Source organism: Sapajus apella, unplaced genomic scaffold (genome assembly GCF_009761245.1).
Source record: "Sapajus apella isolate SASKATOON/1434 unplaced genomic scaffold, GSC_monkey_1.0 scaffold8, whole genome shotgun sequence".
Taxonomy (NCBI): Eukaryota; Metazoa; Chordata; class Mammalia; order Primates; family Cebidae; genus Sapajus; species Sapajus apella.
Window position 1 is genome coordinate 6424772 of NW_022436948.1, and position 17653 is coordinate 6442424.

The 17653-nt window shown below is 42.2% G+C and overlaps 1 protein-coding gene across 1 annotated transcript in view; it reads right to left on the bottom strand.

The window, feature by feature from the left end:
• The window catches only part of IGSF5 (immunoglobulin superfamily member 5), a 50011-nt gene extending 32385 nt beyond the window's left edge, over positions 1 to 17626 (bottom strand). The window contains exons 1-4 of the mRNA XM_032276839.1: positions 16835 to 17626; positions 7612 to 7680; positions 6229 to 6307; positions 3381 to 3698 (exon numbers count right to left, since the gene is read on the bottom strand). Coding sequence (XP_032132730.1) covers positions 3381 to 3698; positions 6229 to 6286 — 376 coding nt within the window. The 5' untranslated portion in view covers positions 6287 to 6307; positions 7612 to 7680; positions 16835 to 17626. The remainder of the gene's footprint in view (positions 1 to 3380; positions 3699 to 6228; positions 6308 to 7611; positions 7681 to 16834) is intronic.
• Positions 17627 to 17653: the final 27 nt, after the last annotated feature.

Consider the following 17653-nt stretch of genomic DNA (forward strand, 5'->3'; position numbering starts at 1 on the left):
CTCAGGTGATCCATGTGCCTCAGCCTCCCAAAGTGCTGGGATTACAGGCATGAGCCACTGCGCCCAGTGCTTTTTACTTTAAGAGATGGAATTTCACCACGTTGCCGAGGCCGGTCTCAAACTCCTGGGCGCAAGTGATCTGCCCGCCTGGGCCTCCCAAAATGCTGGGATTACAGGCGTGATTCACCATTCCCAGCTGAGGTTTCTTAAGTGTTTGTTACACAGTGGAATCTGAAACTCTATCAAGGAACTTTCATTCTCCGTTACATTAAAATCCATTGCATTATCTGGTACTTTGAATGGACCTTTTACCCCTGCATGATTTTGTTACACTTCAGTCATTTGGAAAACGCTGGTCTGCTGAGTCATGAAGACCTTCCCAATGTACAGTGGAAAGCTCTCCTGTGCACTTGTGAAAAAGGCAACAATAATACAAATCTTCATATTATTATAAAATCAATCATGAATTCACAGACCACCCTGAAAGGATCTAAGGGTACACCAAGGAGTCCCCAGACTACTGTGAACTGGGTCAGCTCTGAATTATTCCTTCCTGAATATTCCCTTGGAATAAGAGAGGCACTTTGCTAATTCAAGAGCTACTGTAAGGCCGGGCGCGGTGGCTCAAGCCTGTAATCCCAGCACTTTGGGAGGCCGAGGTGGGTGGATCACGAGGTCAAGAGATTGAGACCATCCTGGTCAACACGGTGAAACCCCGTCTCTACTAAAAATACAAAAAATTAGCTGGGCATGGTGGTGCGTGCCTGTAATCCCAGCTACTCAGGAAGCTGAGGCAGGAGAATTGCCTGAACCCAGGAGGCGGAGGTTGCGGTGAGCCGAGATCGCACCATTGCACTCCAGCCTGGGTAACAAAAGCGAAACTCCGTCCCAAAAAAAAAAAAAAAGAAAGAGCTACTGTAAATGCAACAAGGAGTGGAGAAAGGGTTTGTCCCTAAAGTCTAAAGCATTTTGTGTTTGTTGTTTTGTTTGACAGAGGGGTGGTTTAAGATGTCAGAGCTGGGAAGAACGACATTGCCTCAGTTAATAACAGAAGCTCTTGAACTCAAGTCCTTGAGGCCCTCAAAACATAAGAGGTCTAGAGTTTGGTGTGTGATTACTAGTTGGTGCATAAGGCAGTAAGTGGACCAGCTCAACAACCTACAGGTTTTCCTTTTTCTATACACAGTTGGGATTCCACTTTTCCCCACTGGCTTTCATAAAGGTTTTGCAGTAGCATGACAAACACTTTATACAAAAGTGATACTAGAATATTCACATGGATTTCAGATGACTCAATTTGGAGTTATGTTATTTCTATTTTGTTGACATATAATGAGGGGGAAAAAATCATAGAATAATTCATGATTGTTTCCTCTCTTTTTTTTCTCCCTTGAGGGAGACCCTGTTGCTAGGAGAACATTTGCTCTGCTAGGAACTAAGTGCCATTCAGAGCAATGAGATGAGGATACCAGGATGGAGTTCTGTCCCAGCTCTATGGGTTCCTCTCGCAATGTCTTGGAGAAGTCTTTGCCTTCTCTAGACGCTTGCTTTTCCATCTATATTAAAACCAAAAACTACCATAATTACCAACACATAAAAAGGCATGTTATGGGTATTCAGACAAATTTGTAGACTTGTAACTTTGGGAAAAGATGCTACAAAAATCACATGGTTTCTGAATGTGATGTGTCGTAAGTATAGGAATAAGAAGCCACACCTGTGATGCTGTGTTTCCCTGACCCAGGCCCCCCTCCTCTCTTGCTTTCCCATTTTGTCTACCACCTACAGACCCGGAAGGCACATCTCCAATGGCACCTTCTCCATGAACTCATCCACGAAGGCTTTGCCGACTCTGTCAGCTGCCCTCCCAATGGGAACCCGACCTTGTCTTTCCATCTGACTTGCCAGCATCTGGGTGGCTGGCATCCTATTATTTGTGCAGCTTGCATTCTGCACTCTTCTTGTGAGGTTCTAAAAGAAAGGAACTGTGTCTTATTCTATTCCTCTTTGAGTCACTCTTAAATACCCAACACAATGGCATGCTTTTATTGGGAACACAATAAATAATAGCAAACAGCTGTACAATGATTGCTACGAGCCAGGGGCAGTAAAGGCTTTACATAGACCTACTCATTTGACACCACGGCAGCCCATGATGAGGACACTAGGACTCAAAGTCATTAAGTAATTGTGTCCAGGGTCATGCTTTGTCATAAAGCAGTAACATGGACCCAGGCAGCCAAGCCCCAAGTCTGCACTCCTGACCACTACATTACTCTGGCTCCCAACTTAATGTGCAGGGAGTTGAATCAGACAGGACTTTGGAGTCATCAAATCATCCTTAGTCATTTTTTCACCTGATCCACACAGCAAGCCCACGAGGTGGGCTGGGAAGGTTCATCTCCAGGTTAAAGATGAAGAAATTGAGCCATCTCAGTGGTCTCTCTGACAGATAACTGATGCAGCCAAAACCAGAATTTATATTTTTGATTCTCTTTTCCTGTATTCTTTCCCTTATATCACAAATCATCCCAATAAGAATCTGGTCATGCAAAATAGGCCAACAGTCCTAAATAGCCTTATAAAATCACTTATTTAGAAAACATCATTGTGTCCCTAATTAAACTACACAAAATTAAAAACAAAATTAGAGACACACCCATTTAGCTAAATTTCTAAAGTAAAAAATCATTTTTTAAAACACAAATAGAAATAGGTAGACATGTCTCCACCAAATGTTATCAAATCTGATTTGATAGAAACATGAATATGGACAGAATCTTTGGAAATTTCTTCCTGACAAGCAAATACATAGATATAAGAAGTAATTTCTAAGATATAATATCTTCTCTTATAAGAAATGCTGCCATAGAAATCAGGAACTCTATATCTTTAAATGGAATATAAACACACTTTTAAAGAATGCAAAGTGATTAAATTTTGGTACGACTATTCCAAATCTTTGTAAAGTATCTTTTACATTTTTTCACTTTGTAACATCATCTTCAGCACCCCAAAATTAACTCTAAAAATGAAAAATAAGCTATTATTATCAATTTTGTTTGCCCTTTTCTTTTCTCTCAGTGGCTTGATATACTTGGAGAACACAAAACTTTGACTATAATGACTATCCCACTGTAGTTGGGAGCACGGTACAGAAATATGTGGGGGAGAGTCAGCTGGGATCCACAAAACATTGTGAGGTCTAAAAGAAAGAACCTCACATTCATCCGTTCAGAATAGTCGTAGGTCAACACCAACTGAAGGTAGACCATATCTGCCATCATACATGGCATGAATTTTAGAAGGTCCTTCCTGCCCTATGACATTTAACCCAATGGACGTCAGACGCCGCATTCGGAAGCCACCTGCATACACACCTTGGACCATAAGGAAAGCAGACCCATGCAGGAGACTGTTCTGGAGGCTGCATGTGATGTGCCCTGAATCACTGGGCTGCACGTTGTGGATGATCATCTCCGAGGTGAAGTTCCCACCCTGATCATACCTCTTGGAGGTGAAGCGGTCATTGGTGATGATGGGCTCCGTGGGCCGGATGCTCAGCACCACCATACCGTTGAGCGCCCACATGATGAGCTGCCAGCCCTGGGAGACAGTGCAGTTGAAGCGAGCCTGGGAGCCCTTCAGGACTGTTACGTTTTGGGGGCCTTCTATGACTCCATAACCAGATCCAGAACCTGGAAAGCAGCCAGTTTTTCAAGTTGGCAAGTGAGTGGATCTCCATAAATCAACTGTGTGCTGTAGCCTTTCTGTATTTACTGGTGGTAACCCCTGCAGTATCCATCCAGTGGCTCAGACTGTGTGTCTTTTAGATCCTAACACCAGCTCTCCTGGGCAGACCAGGAGCTTCTAGTGGAAGCCACTGCTATGTTCTCCTTTCCCCTAGCTCTACAGCTGTATTGGGTTAAACAGAATTCCTCAAAAACTCATGTCTACTGGATCCTCAGAATGAAACCTTTGAAAATAGGGTCTTGGCAGATGTAATTAGGTAAGGATCTCAAGATGAAATCAACCTGGGTTTGGAATGGGCCCTAAGTCCAATCACAGGTGTTCCTATCAGAGGAAGGCAGAGTGAGATTTGAGGCACAGAGGCCTGCAGAGAAGAACACCGTGTGAGGACGGACGCAGACTGGAGTGATGCTGCTACAGGCCAAGGGATGACAAGGACTGCAGCAACATCAGGAGTTCAGGAACGGGCATGGAATATCTTTCCTCAGCCTCCATGGAAAAACAATTCTGCCCGGCCAGGCACGGTGGCTTATGCCTGTAATCCTAGCACTTCGGGAGGCTGAGGTGAGCATATCACAAGATTGGGAGTTCAAGACCAACCTGACCAACATGGTGAAACCCCGTCTCTACTAAAAATACAAAAAATTAGCTGGGCATGGCAGTGGGCCCCTGTAATCTCAGCTACTGAGGAGGCTGAGTCAGGAAAATCACTTGAACCCAGGAGGCAGAGGTTGCAGTGATTCAAGATTGTGCCACTACACTCTAGCCTGGGTGGCAGTGTGAGACTCTGTCTCAAACAAACAAACAAACAAAAAAAAAAGCCTCTGCCAACTGGCAACATCCCAGGATTTGCATTCACAGTAGTGAAACTGGGACGAAACTCAGACTTCCCCACTCTGAATTTCATACTCTTTTCCTTCTGATGTCATTCAGAGTTTATAGCAAGAAGACGCCCTGGCAGACCACATACTGTGGCTTCTTCTTGTTGTTGCCTACCACATCAGTGAGACTGCAACATGTCCTACTACCTTCTGCCGTTGTGGGATCCCCGTGGGTGAACCAAGCAGCCTGCCATCACATACACTAGGTAGCCCGAAACACTGCAGCGCCTCCCTTTCCTTCCGCCTTGTAAAGTCAAATGGCAAGGCAGGCAGGGCATGGTGGCTCACGCTTGTAATCCCAGCACTTTGGGAGGCTGAGGAGGGCAGATGACCTGAGGTCAGGAGTTCGAGACCAGCCTGGCCAACATGGTGAAACCCCATTTCTACTAAAAGTACAAAAATTAGCCAAGCTTGGTGGTGGATGCCTATAGTCCCAGTACTCAGGGGACTGAGGCAGAGAATCACTTGAACCCGGGAGGCAGTGGTTGCAGTGAGCTGAGATTGTGACACTGCACTCCAGCCTGGGAAACAGAGCAAGACTGTCTCAAAAAAAGAAAAGAAAAATGGCAAGGCAAGTTCTGAAAAACTATCCTTACAGCCCTAAAGGTTTCTGGGGGGGAATCACACCATTGGACACGCAGTAGCACTTTAGCACTTCACCTGCATACCTAGGTGCATTGTGGGAGCAGAGCTGCCCCTGCTAGAACAACAGGTGAAGGGGAAGGAGGAAGTCACCATCAGGAACAGGCCCTGCAGAAGCAGGACCAGGAAACGAGGATGCCAGGGTTGAAGAGGGGGCCCACCGGCTTGGGAGAGGCAGAAATGAAGAAGGAGAGAGTTCACTAAGGCTAAGCCAGAGTTTGGATAAACATGATTACTGCTCTTTGTTTTGTCCCTGGATGTGATTTAAAAAAAAAAAAAAAAAAGCATGACTCTAAAACACAACTCAGATTAGGTACTCTCCCTGACCTCAGGCAAGCCTTTCTGAGCCAAGATCTCTTTGGTCTTTGATTTTTAAGTCTGAGAAATGGAAGTTAGAAACAATTCCCCCCAGGGAAGCCAGAGGGCCTTTTCCATGGACTCTGAATTGCATGTTAAGAAGAAGAGAAAAAGCCCAGTCTATGCCTCGAGTGTCCATGCTGTAATAACCACACTCTTCCTGCACTCCTGCCTCGGTCCCTGGCAGTCTAGTGGACAGAGCCCAGCAGGGTGAGTGTGGGGACAATGGGCTGGGTGAGCCCCAGCCTTGCCCTGTGAGAAGCCTGGGCCACACAACGCCAACAGAACAAGTATCCCTCTGAAACTACAGTTCCTTCCAGTGCCTTGTGTGAAGTGCTGAACTTAGTTCACTCCAAAGCCACTCTTTATGTACCCCAGAGGCCACACGTGTCACTACAGAAATCATACAATCTGTGCAGGCCACATAACCCTCTTCTGCAGATGGGAGGTGAAAAGGAGGGAGGAGGGAGCTACACCCCTCCTTGACTTTGATTTGACCTTCAGATGAAACAAGAGGCATCCAACCCTAAACACCAAATTCCCCCAACACCCCAAGTGGACGTCAGTGAACAGCCCACCAAGCTCAGGCGATCCTTACCTGCCAGCCCAGCCAGGATGACCAGCATGGTCAGCACAGAATTCCTGCAGCCCTGCATCTCTATATGTTCTTCCTGGCCCTGGGAAAATAAAGCAAGCAGATAATAGCCCATCACTGATGAGCATCTACTGTTCAGAAGTCTTCTGTGCCACCTCCCACAGCTAGTGTGTGCCTGTGGACACATTAGATCCACACATTTCAGTGTGGACAGTGGCAGCCTCACCTGGGGTACAGTGACTCGTACCTGTAATCCCAGCACTTTGGGAGGCCGAGGTGGGTGGATCATTTGAGGTCAGGAGTTCGAGACCAGCCTGGTCAACATTGAAACCCCGTCTCTACTAAAAATGGAAAAATTATCCCAGTGTGGCAGTGTGCACCTGTAATCCATGGTACTTGGGAGACTGAAGCAGGAGAATTGCTTGAACCCAGGAGGTGAAGGTTGCAGTGAGCAGAGATAGCACCATTGCACTCCAACATGAGCAACAGTGAGACTCCATCTCAAAACACACCACACACACACACACACACACACACACACACACATACACACACACACACACACACACACACACACACACATTCTTGGGCCCATGTCAGACCTCCTAAATCAGAAACCCCTGGGGTGGGCCCAGAAATTTGGATTTCAACAAGCCCCCCAGGTGATTCTGGTGCCTCGTCAAATTTGAGAATCACTAGATGAAATCATCTTACCCCACCCATAAGCCCACCTGCATCACGAAGAGATGTAGATGGTATAGACTTACCCCTGAAGTACTAACCAAAATGCAGAGCAGGGGCTTATTACATTCATTTCAATCACTGAGAAAAAAATCCTGCCCTTATGAGCTCACATTCTCAAAAGGGAAGACAGGCAACCAAATGAATAAATAGATGATATAGCCTACTAGAAGGTGGCAATAGGTGTGGGGAAAAATAGGGCAAGGAGGGGGACCAGCTACCATTTCAAACAGGGTCGTCGGGGAAAGGCCCCGGGAAGGTGCACCCTGCACAGTGAATGAGGCGAGACCATACCACTGCATTGGACACCTGCAGGAAGAACTTTCCCAGCAGAGGAAACAGCAGGTGCTAAGGCCCTGGTAGGGACTGTGCCTGCTGGGCTTGATGAACTGTAGAGAAGGCTCTGAGGCAGAGCGCGAGGTGGGTGGAAGGGGTGAGGCCAGAGTTCAGGGAAGTCAGGATAGATAGGTAAGGCCTGGCCAGCCCATTGACAGCACATGAGGATTCTGCCATGTGCACCTCTTGTTCCTTCCTTCCAACCCCCACCCCCTTGTTTTTTGATGCCTTCTTGGTCACCCTCCACCCTTGCATTTTTTCTTTTTGCTTTTTTCTCTCCCCTAGAAGAGGCTTATCCAAGGCACTCACCAGTACTGATGTGTCCTCCTGGAAGATTCAGGGTTAGATCACCTATATGCTAGACATGTCATGAACCACCTGCAAAACAACACTCCTTAGCCTCAGGAAAGGGTCTCTTTATTTCAAACATTCGTCCATAGCACCAATGTGTGGAGTCCAGTGACCTGGATGGTTCTCATTTCAGCTTTGGTATCTATACACATTACACAGCCCTGCGAGGCTCGTCCACCCGTCCCTCCAGAATATGAGGTGCCAGGTTTGAGGCGAGACTTTATAATGTGTTGACACACACATCCAGGGCTCCAGTCCCCTTTCTTTCCTGACAGGCCCTAGAAGGCAGACCCCCAGCCAACATAGAAGCATAAATACAAGAACTGAAATTGTGATGGGAAAACAACAGCCACACCTTGACCTGTGGGCATCTCATCTAAGTTACTGAATGAAACCCAGAGTGTCAGTGTAAAGGACAGCAGAGATGCTCAGGCTGATGACCCACGTTTAACATTTAAGTGCATTACTGGGTATTCACAGACTTGAGAAGGAATGTGGAGTTTCCGATCCTTTGTTTCTCTGAAGTCTTTGAAAAGCAAAATTCAACATGTGTACTAAACTATAACTACTCATGTCCATAACTTAAGGTTTGAAATACCTGCAGCACCATTCCATTGTGGGACCCAGCCTGTTACAATAATCTATGATAGACTCAGCAAATTCCTACAAATATGCCTCAGTAGCAAGTTGTACGACAGCTGTACACAAACCAAAATGAAATCACAGCCTTCCCAGATTGATCCAAGATCTAGAATTATGAAGTGTCAAATAAATCATTTACTAATTGTCAAGGTTTGATTAACACAACTCCACAAGTAGTTACCTGGAATGCCAGCCTCTAGCAGAGGATGAAGGAGAAATTGAGTCATCTAGTTATAAAAAATTACATATTTTACCAAAAGTAGTCATTGCCAAGTGTGAACCCAGTGTTATAGGAAATATTGCAGTAATAGATTGAGGTCCATTAGGAAAGACTTCTAGTCCCTGATAAATGGGTAGAGTCAGGCAACAGACTAAGAACAGATTGCTTAACTTACTCAACACACTCCATTCTGCCAACATCCTCACATGTCATCTGTATTTTAACTCCGTATGAAAGAAGAATCTAGCAGAATCACAGGGCAGGCAGTGCAAAAACACCCTTAGAGCTCCAGAAATCAAACAGTGAGGTTACTACATATAAGGATTTGAGAAAGGATAGCATTTGAAGGGTGTATGCAGTTGGAACACTGTCATAAAGCTGATTTCAAGTTTAACTGAAATCAAACGAGCTGCTTTCATTAAATAAAAACGTATGCCAGGTATTGTTCATTAATATCCCTATGGGGTAGTTGAATAGGACTTGAGATTTAACTTCTCATTCATTTCATTAAAGCAGACTTGAATTACCCACACTTAGTTGAAAAATCTTTTTTTCTTAAAGTCTTTAGTTTTATTAAATTGTATTAAATAGACAAGATTTAGCCACCCACCAATTCCTCCCTGTCCTGACAAGAGGCAAACACACTCAGAAGATCAGCCAGGACTCACAAGCTAGTCCTCTCAGAAAGAAAATTGGTGCATTTGAGATCTCACTTAATTAGCCCCTTATTTTCGGACTCTCATAAATAGCTTTATAATGGAATCTTTAAAAGTGCCAGAAAATGTTCTGTTTGGGGCAACAGCAAGAAGCTCAAACACAAACATAATAGGGAACAAGTGTCTGCTCAGGGTTGGTGGGAAATAGCCATACAGATTCCTCAGTGGAAACCTTACAAGTCAGAAGGGATTGGAGTCCTGTCTTTAGCCTCTTTAAACAAAATAATTGTCAGCCAAGAATTTTGTAACCAGCAAAACTAAGCTTCATAAATGAGAGATAAAGTCTTTTGCAGACAAACAAATGCTGAGGGCATTTGCCACTACCAAACCAGCACTACAAGAAATGCTAAAAGGAGTTCTAAATCTTGAAACAAAAGGTTGATATTGCACCAAAATAGAACCTGCTTAACGCATAAATCTCACAGGGTCTATAAAACAGTAACACAATTAAAAATAGAAGCATATAGGTAACAACTTACATGATGAATACAACAGTACCTCACATCTCAATATTAACCCAATGTGAATGGCCTAAATGCTCCACTTAGGAGATACAAAATGGCAGAATGGATTCAAAAACAAAGAAAAATAACCAAATAACTGCTGTCTTCAAGAGATTCAGCTAACACCTAAGCATTCACATAAACTCAAGGTAAAGAGTTGGAAAAATATATTTCACACAAATGGAAACCAAAAGCAAGCAGGAGTAGCTTTTATTTTAGATGAAACAGATTTTAAAGCAACAACAGTTGAAAAAAAAGACAAAGAAGGATATTGTATAGTGATAAAAAGATTAATCCAACAAGAAGATATTACAATCCTAAATTTATATGCACCTAATACTAGAGCACCCAGATTTAAAAAACAGGTACTACTAGACCTAGGATATTAGATAGACAGCAACACAATAATAGTGGGGGTCTTCAATACCCGACAGACAACAGTAGACAGATCATCAAGACAGAAAACCAACAAAGAAACAATGGATATAAACTATACCCTAGAACAAATGGACCTAACAAATATTTACACAACATTCTTCTCAACAACTGTAGAGTATACATTTTTCTTATCAGCACATGGAACATTCTCCAAGATAAACCATATGATAGGCCACAAAACAATCTCAATAAATTTCAGAAAATCCAAATTATATCAAGTATCTTCTCAACCACAATGGAACAAAACTGGAAATCAACTCCAAAAGGAATACTCAAAACTATACAAATACATTGAAATTAAATAATCTGCTTCTGAATGATTTTTGGGTTAACAATGAAATCAAGATGCAAATTAAAAATTTCTTTGAAATGAATGATAATAGTGAAACACATATCAAAACCTCTGGGATATAGCAAAAGCAGTGCTAAAAAAAAGAAGTTCATAGCATTAAAGGCCTACATCAAAAAGCCTGAAAGAGCACAAATTCACAATCTAATGTCACATCTCAAGGAAATAGAGAAACAAGAACAAATTAAACCCAAACCCAGCAGAATAAAAGAAATAACAAAGATCAGAGCAGAACTAAATGAAATTGAAACAAAAAAATACGAAAGATAAATGAAACAAAAAAACTGGTCCTTTGAACGGACAAACAAGATTGATAGACTATTAGTAAGATTATCCAAGAAGAGAGAATATAAAAATAAGCTTGATTAGAAATGAAACTGGAACTATTACAGCCAATACCACATAAATACAAAAGATCATTTAAGGCTTCTATGAGCAGCTTTATGTGCACAAACTAGAAAATCTAGAAGAAATTGATAAATTCATTGAAACATACAATCCTTCTAAATTAAATCAGGAAGAAATAGAAACTCTGAATGGACAAATAACAAGCAGTGAAATTGAATAAGCAATTTTTTTAAAGGCCAGCAAAACAAAGTCCATGACCAGATGTATTCACAGCTAAATTGTACCAGGCATTCAAAGGAGAATTGGTACCGATCCTACTAAAACTACTCCAAAAGAAAGAGAAAGAGGGAATCATCCCTAAATCATTTCATGAAGCCAGTATCACCCTAATACCAAAATCAGGAAAGTATATAACAAATAAAGAAAACTATATACCAATATCCCTAATGAATGTAGTTGCAAAAGTGGTCAACAAAATACCACCCAACAGAATCCAGTAGTACATCAAGAATATAATACATCATGATCAAGTGAGTTTCACCCCAGGGATGCAGGGATGATTTAATATATGCAAGTCAAAAAATGTAATACATCATATAAACAGAATTAAAAACAAAAACCCATATGATCATCTCAATATATGCAAAAAAAATCCAAAATAGGCATAGAAGGGACTTACCTCAAAATAAAAAAATGTCATATATGACAAACCCACAGCCAACATCATTCTATATGAGAAAAAGTTGAAAACATTCCCCCGAGAACTGGAACAAGACAAGGATGCCCCACTTCACCACTTTATTCAACACAGTACTGGAAGTTCTAGTCAGAGCAATCAGATAAGAGAAAGAAATAAAGGCATCCAAATTGGAAAAGACAAAAACAAACTGTTATCGTTTGCTGATTATATGATTGTATACCTAGAAAACCCTAAAACTTGTCCAAAAATCTCCTAGATCTCATAAACAAATTCAGTAAAGTCTCAGGTTACAAAATCAATGTATATAAATCAGTGGCACTTATACACTAACAATGACCAAGCTGAGAGTCAAATCAAGAACTCAACATCTTTTACAACAGCAAAAACAAACAAAAACTTAGCAATATACTTAACCAAGGAGGTGAAAGTTCTCTACAAGAACCACAAAACACTGTTGAAAGAAATCATAAACAACACAAACAAAAGGGAACACATGCCTCGCTCATGGATGGGAAGAATCAATGTTGTGAAAATGACCATACTGCCCAAAGCAATCTACAAATTCAGTGGAATTCCCATCAAAATATCATCATCATTCTTCACAGAGCTAGAAAAAATAATCCTAAAAATTATATGGAACCAAAAAAAGAGCCCACATAACCAAAGCAATACTAAGCAAAAGAACAAATCTAGAGGCTTCACATTACCCGACTTCAAATTATACTACAAGGCTATAGTTACAAAAACAGCATAGTACTCACATAAAAATAGGCACATCGACTAATGGAACAGAAATAGAGAATTCAGAAATAAAGCCAAATACTTACAGCCAACTGATCTTCAACCAAGCATACAAAAACACAAACTGGGGAAAGGACACCCTATCAAATAAATGGTCCTGGGATAATTGGCAAGCTATACAGAGAAGAATGAAACTGGATTCCCCATCTCTCACCTTCTACAAAAACTAACTCAAGATAGATGAAAGACTTAAATATAAGACCTGAAACCATAAGAATTCTAGAACATGACATCAGAACAATGCCCTGGACATTAGCTTAGGCAAAAAATTAATGACTAAGACCTCAAAAGCAAATGCAAAAAATAAAATAAAATAAATGGAATCTAATTAAGCTAAAAAGTTTCTGCACAACAAAAGAAATCATCAGCAGGAGAGAGATCCAAGATGGCTGATTACTAGCAGCTCAGGATTGTTGCTCCCAGTGAAAGCACAGAGAACGAGAGGGCGCCACACTTTCGGATGAATTTTTGTTGCTCACGGACCAGGAGATTCCCAGTGGAGGAGCCCCACGGGTCGCCAGCGCGACTCTTGTGGCTGGCGTGGCGCTTTTGCCAGCACCCCAGCGCAGTGGTTCTTGGTGCAGAGTAAATGGGACTGGGTCCCCTTTTGGTCGACGTTTGGAGCTCCGGGAAGGCAGTCGCCTATTCAGCTGATTGGAAAAGGGACTCAAGAAGGAAGCCAGACCCAAGATTCCCAGGCAGAAAAGCACCACGAATCTTAACGCCGCTGTTTTGGCCAGCGCAGTGGGTTGCTCAGATTCTGGCGCTGGGAATCAACAAGTTGGAGGTCCACTCAGAGACCTAATTTGAAAGTCGGTAATTACAAAGACGACAGGTGGATAAATTTACAATGATGGGAAGAAACCAGCGTAAAAGGGCTGAGAATACCCAAAATCAGAATGCCTCTCCCTCTACGGGGATCACAGTTCCTCATCAACAAGGGAACAAGGCCTGATGGAGAACGAGTGCGTTCCATTAACAGAGTTAGGCTTCAGAAGGTGGATAATAAGAAACTTCTGTGAGTTAAAAGAACATGTTCTAGCCCAATGTAAAGAAACTGAGAACCTTGAAAAAAGGTTCGACAAAATCCTAACAAGAATAGACAATCTAGAGAGGAATATAAGTGAATTAATGGAACTGAAGAATACAATATGAGAACTCCGCGAAATATGCACAGGTTTTAACAGTCGAATTGATCAAGCAGAAGAAAGGATATCAGAGGTCGAAGACCAGCTTAATGAAATGAAACGAGAAGATTAGAGAAGAAAGAGCAAAAAGGAATGAGCAAATTCTCCAAGAAATATGGGACTATGTGAAAAGACCTAATTTACGTTTGATAGGTGTACCTGAATGTCATGAAGACAATGAATCCAAGCTGGAAAATATTCTTCAGGATATTATTCAGGAAAACTTTCCTAACCTAGTAAAGCAGGAAAATACTCAACTCCAAGTAATAGAGAGAACACCACAAAGATATTCCTCAAGTAGAGCAACCCCAAGACACATAATCTTTAGATTCACCAGGATTGAAATAAAGGAGAAAATTCTAAGGGCAGCTAGAAAGAAAGGTCAGGTTACCCACAAAGGGAAGCCTATCAGACTCACAGCAGATCTCTCAGCTGAAACCCTACAAACTAGAAGAGAGTGGGGGTCAATATTCAATACCCTCAAAGGAAAGAATTTTCAACCCAGAATCGCATATCCAGCCAAATTAAGCTTCATAAATGAAGGAAAAATAAAATTTTTCACGAACAAGCAAGCACTCAGAGATTTCATCGCCACCAAGCCTGCTTTACAAGAGCTTCTGAAGGAAGCACCATACACATGAAGGAACAACCAATATCAGTCATCCCAAAAATTTACCAAAAGGTAAAGAGTATCTCCATAATGAAGAATCTATATCAACTTATGGGCAAAATAGCCAGCTAGCATTAAACGACAATATTAAACTCACAAATATCAATATTAATCTTAAATTTAAATGGATTAAATGCCCCGATCAAAGACACAGACAGGCAAATTGAATAAAAAGTCAAAGCCCATCAGTTCTGTGTATCCAGATCCAGCTCATAAGCAAGGACACACTAAGACTCAAAACGAAGGGTTGGTGGAAGACTTACTAATCAAATGGAGAGCAAAAAAAAAAAAAAGAAAGAAAAAAAAGAAAAGAAAATAGGAGTTGTAACTTTTGTCTCTGACAAAATAGACTTTAATAGTAACAAAGACTAAAAGAAACAAAGAAGGACATTACATAATGGTAAAAGGATCAATGCAACAACAGGAGTCAATGATCATAAATATATATGCACCTAATATAGGAGCACTCAGATACATAAGACAAGTTCTTAATGACTTATAAAGAGACTTGGACTCCTGTACAATAATAGCAGGAGACTTTGACACCACATTGTCAATATTCGACGGATCATCGAGATAGAAAATTAACAGGGACATCTATGATTTGAAGTCAGACCTGGAACAAGTAAACTCGGTGAATATTTATAGAATTCCTCACCCCAGGTCCACAGAACATACATTTTTCTCAGTATCATATTACACCTATTTCAAAAGTGACCACATAATTGGAAGTAAATCACTCTTCAGCATTTGCATAGCATTTCACAGACTTAAATGAAATATTGGTTGGCTGTTTGTTTGTTATTTTCTTCCCTTATTCCCTCCTGTCTCTGCTGTTAAGCACAATTATCAGCATAAAAGAGGTTTTTAATACCTATTTTTAGATTGCATTCCAGCCTGGGCAATAGAGCAAGACTCCTGTTCTCTCTCTCCCTTTCTCTTTCTCTTTCTCTCTTTCAAAAAAAGAAAGAAAGAAAGAAAGAATCAGCAGAGTAAACACAACCCACAGAGTGGGAGAAAATATTTGCAAACTATGCCTCCAACAAAGGACGAGTATCCAGAATCTACAGGGAACTACAACAAATCAGCAAGAAGAAAAAACTATTAAGTCCATCAAAAAGTGGGCAAAGAACATTAATAGACATTTCTCAAAAGAAAATATGCAAACAGCCAACAAACATATGAAAAAATATTCAACATCACTAATCATCAGGGAAATGCAAGTTAAAACCATAATGAGATGCTGACTTACTCCTAAGAATGATCATAAAAGAAAAAACCATAAATGTCGGTGTGGATGTGGTGAAAGGGAATACTTTTACACTGCTGGGAATGCAAATTAGTACAACCACTATGAAAACAGTAGGAGGTTCCTTAAAGAACTAAAAGTAAAACTACCATTCAATCCAGCAATCCCATTACTGGGTATCTACCCAAAGGAAAAAAAAGTCATCATATGAAAAAGACATTGCACATGCATGTTTATAGCAACACACTTGCAATGGCAACAACATAGAACCAACCTAAATGCCTATTAACTAATGAATGGATAAAGAAAATGTGGTATATATACACCATGGAATACTACTCGGCCACAAGAAAGGAATGAAATAATATATTTTGCAGCAACTTGGATGGAGCTGGAGCCCATTCTTCTAAGTAAAGTAACTCAGGAATGGAAAGCCAACTGTCACATGTTCTCACTTATAAGTGGGAGCTAAGCTATGAGGACACAAAGGTACAAGAATGATAGAAGGGGGACTCAGCGAAGAAGGGGGGTGGGGAATAAAAGACTACCTATTAGGCACAGTATACACTCCTCGGGTGACAGGTGCTCTAAAATCTCTGAAATCACCATTAAAGAACTTATTCATGTAACCAAAAACCATCTGTACTCCAAAAACTATTGAAATTTTTCAAAAGTAAAGAGAAAAGGAAATAGCTGTAACAAAAGCCTGGCAAGGGTCTTAGCGGCTCCCACTTAGGGGCTCCCTCCACACCTCGGCCCAATAGAGAGGCGTTGGCATTCCTCCTGCACTCAGAAGACTCCAGCTCTGTGCATCCTGCATGCAGGACCTGCCTTCTCGTAACCTCCAGAGACTTCAGGACAATTCTAGTTTCCCTAAGTCTTCTCACTAGAGAGGGAAAAAGGCATTTACAAGTTTGTCCAATGAATTGGAGGCGTCATGAGTCAGTCATTTTCAAAAGCCTGGACTTCACCGCTGCACAATGTCCCCATGTAACAAAGCTGTGCTTGTACCCTCTAAGCCAACAAAAGCATTTTTAAAACTTTCTGTTATTTGAATCCTGACCTCCCACCCCACCAAATTTCAGCCAAGTCTCAGGTTTCAACCCATCTGAGAACAGTTCACTGTGAAAGTGACACTCACTGATTAGAAACCATCTGGAGTTTCTGAACTCTCAGAGAAGCCCCCTCTTGTCGTTTTTAACTCTCTGGAAGTTGGAAAGCGAAGATCATGTGTGTAAATGTCCAGCACTTTCCAGAGAAACGCAGATAACAGCCTGCGCGGGGCTTGAGGGTCCCTGTGGAGAAACTCACCTGACAATCACCTGTCACAGGAGAGCCACAAACTGGAGTTGTCTTACCCCAGATGACAGGTAAGCCCTCCGTAGGGCTTCAGCAAAGGCGCTGTATTTCCTAAAGGCTTATTTGTGACTGCTGTCCTCTCTCCACACAAATGTAGAAACACACTCTTGTCTGGCCACTAGAGAGTCCTGAGATTCTGCCTCACCAGAACCAGAAGTTCCTTACCAAATGGCTGTGTCACACCCCAGGCTGTGTTATAAACACAGATGCGGCCTCCCACTCCAGGGAGCTCTTCAGGGTGCATAGTTCCTTCTTAATCATTAGCCAGCCTCACACGGCAGCCAAACACAGGAAGCCCAGGCCCCAGGCTGGGAATGCAGAGGCCTCAGGGTCCGTCTGTCCTCTACTCTGGCCTCCACTTCCTCTTCCTCCTCTTCCAAGTCCTTTGGAGTCAAGGCCCTGCTCAACCCGGAGGCTGGTCCTCTTCCACCAGCTGGAGGCTTACAGAGCCTTGCTGCCCAAAATGTGCTGCCTGTCTGACTGACCTTGCCTCCAGCAAAGCTCATGGGCTGGTGGAACTGGCTCCTTCTCCCAGCCAGGCATCCAGACGTCCACAAGAACAAACCCTCTTAAGAAAGAAAAAGGTCCTGAGGGTGCAGTCCTCTGGGATGAGACAGCCATTAGAAGTAAGTGCAGTTTCCATGGCATTTGCTTGAGGACTGGTGGGTAGGGCAGAGCTCCAACTCCCTACTCCCCAGTGCTGGGAGGTGAACACAGGAACGTGGCTTTGCAGAGCACTGTGACAGTTCTGGAAGACTGTCTGTCTCCCAAGATCCCAATGCTCGGCACCATACTGAACAGTCTGCTTTTTTTTTTTT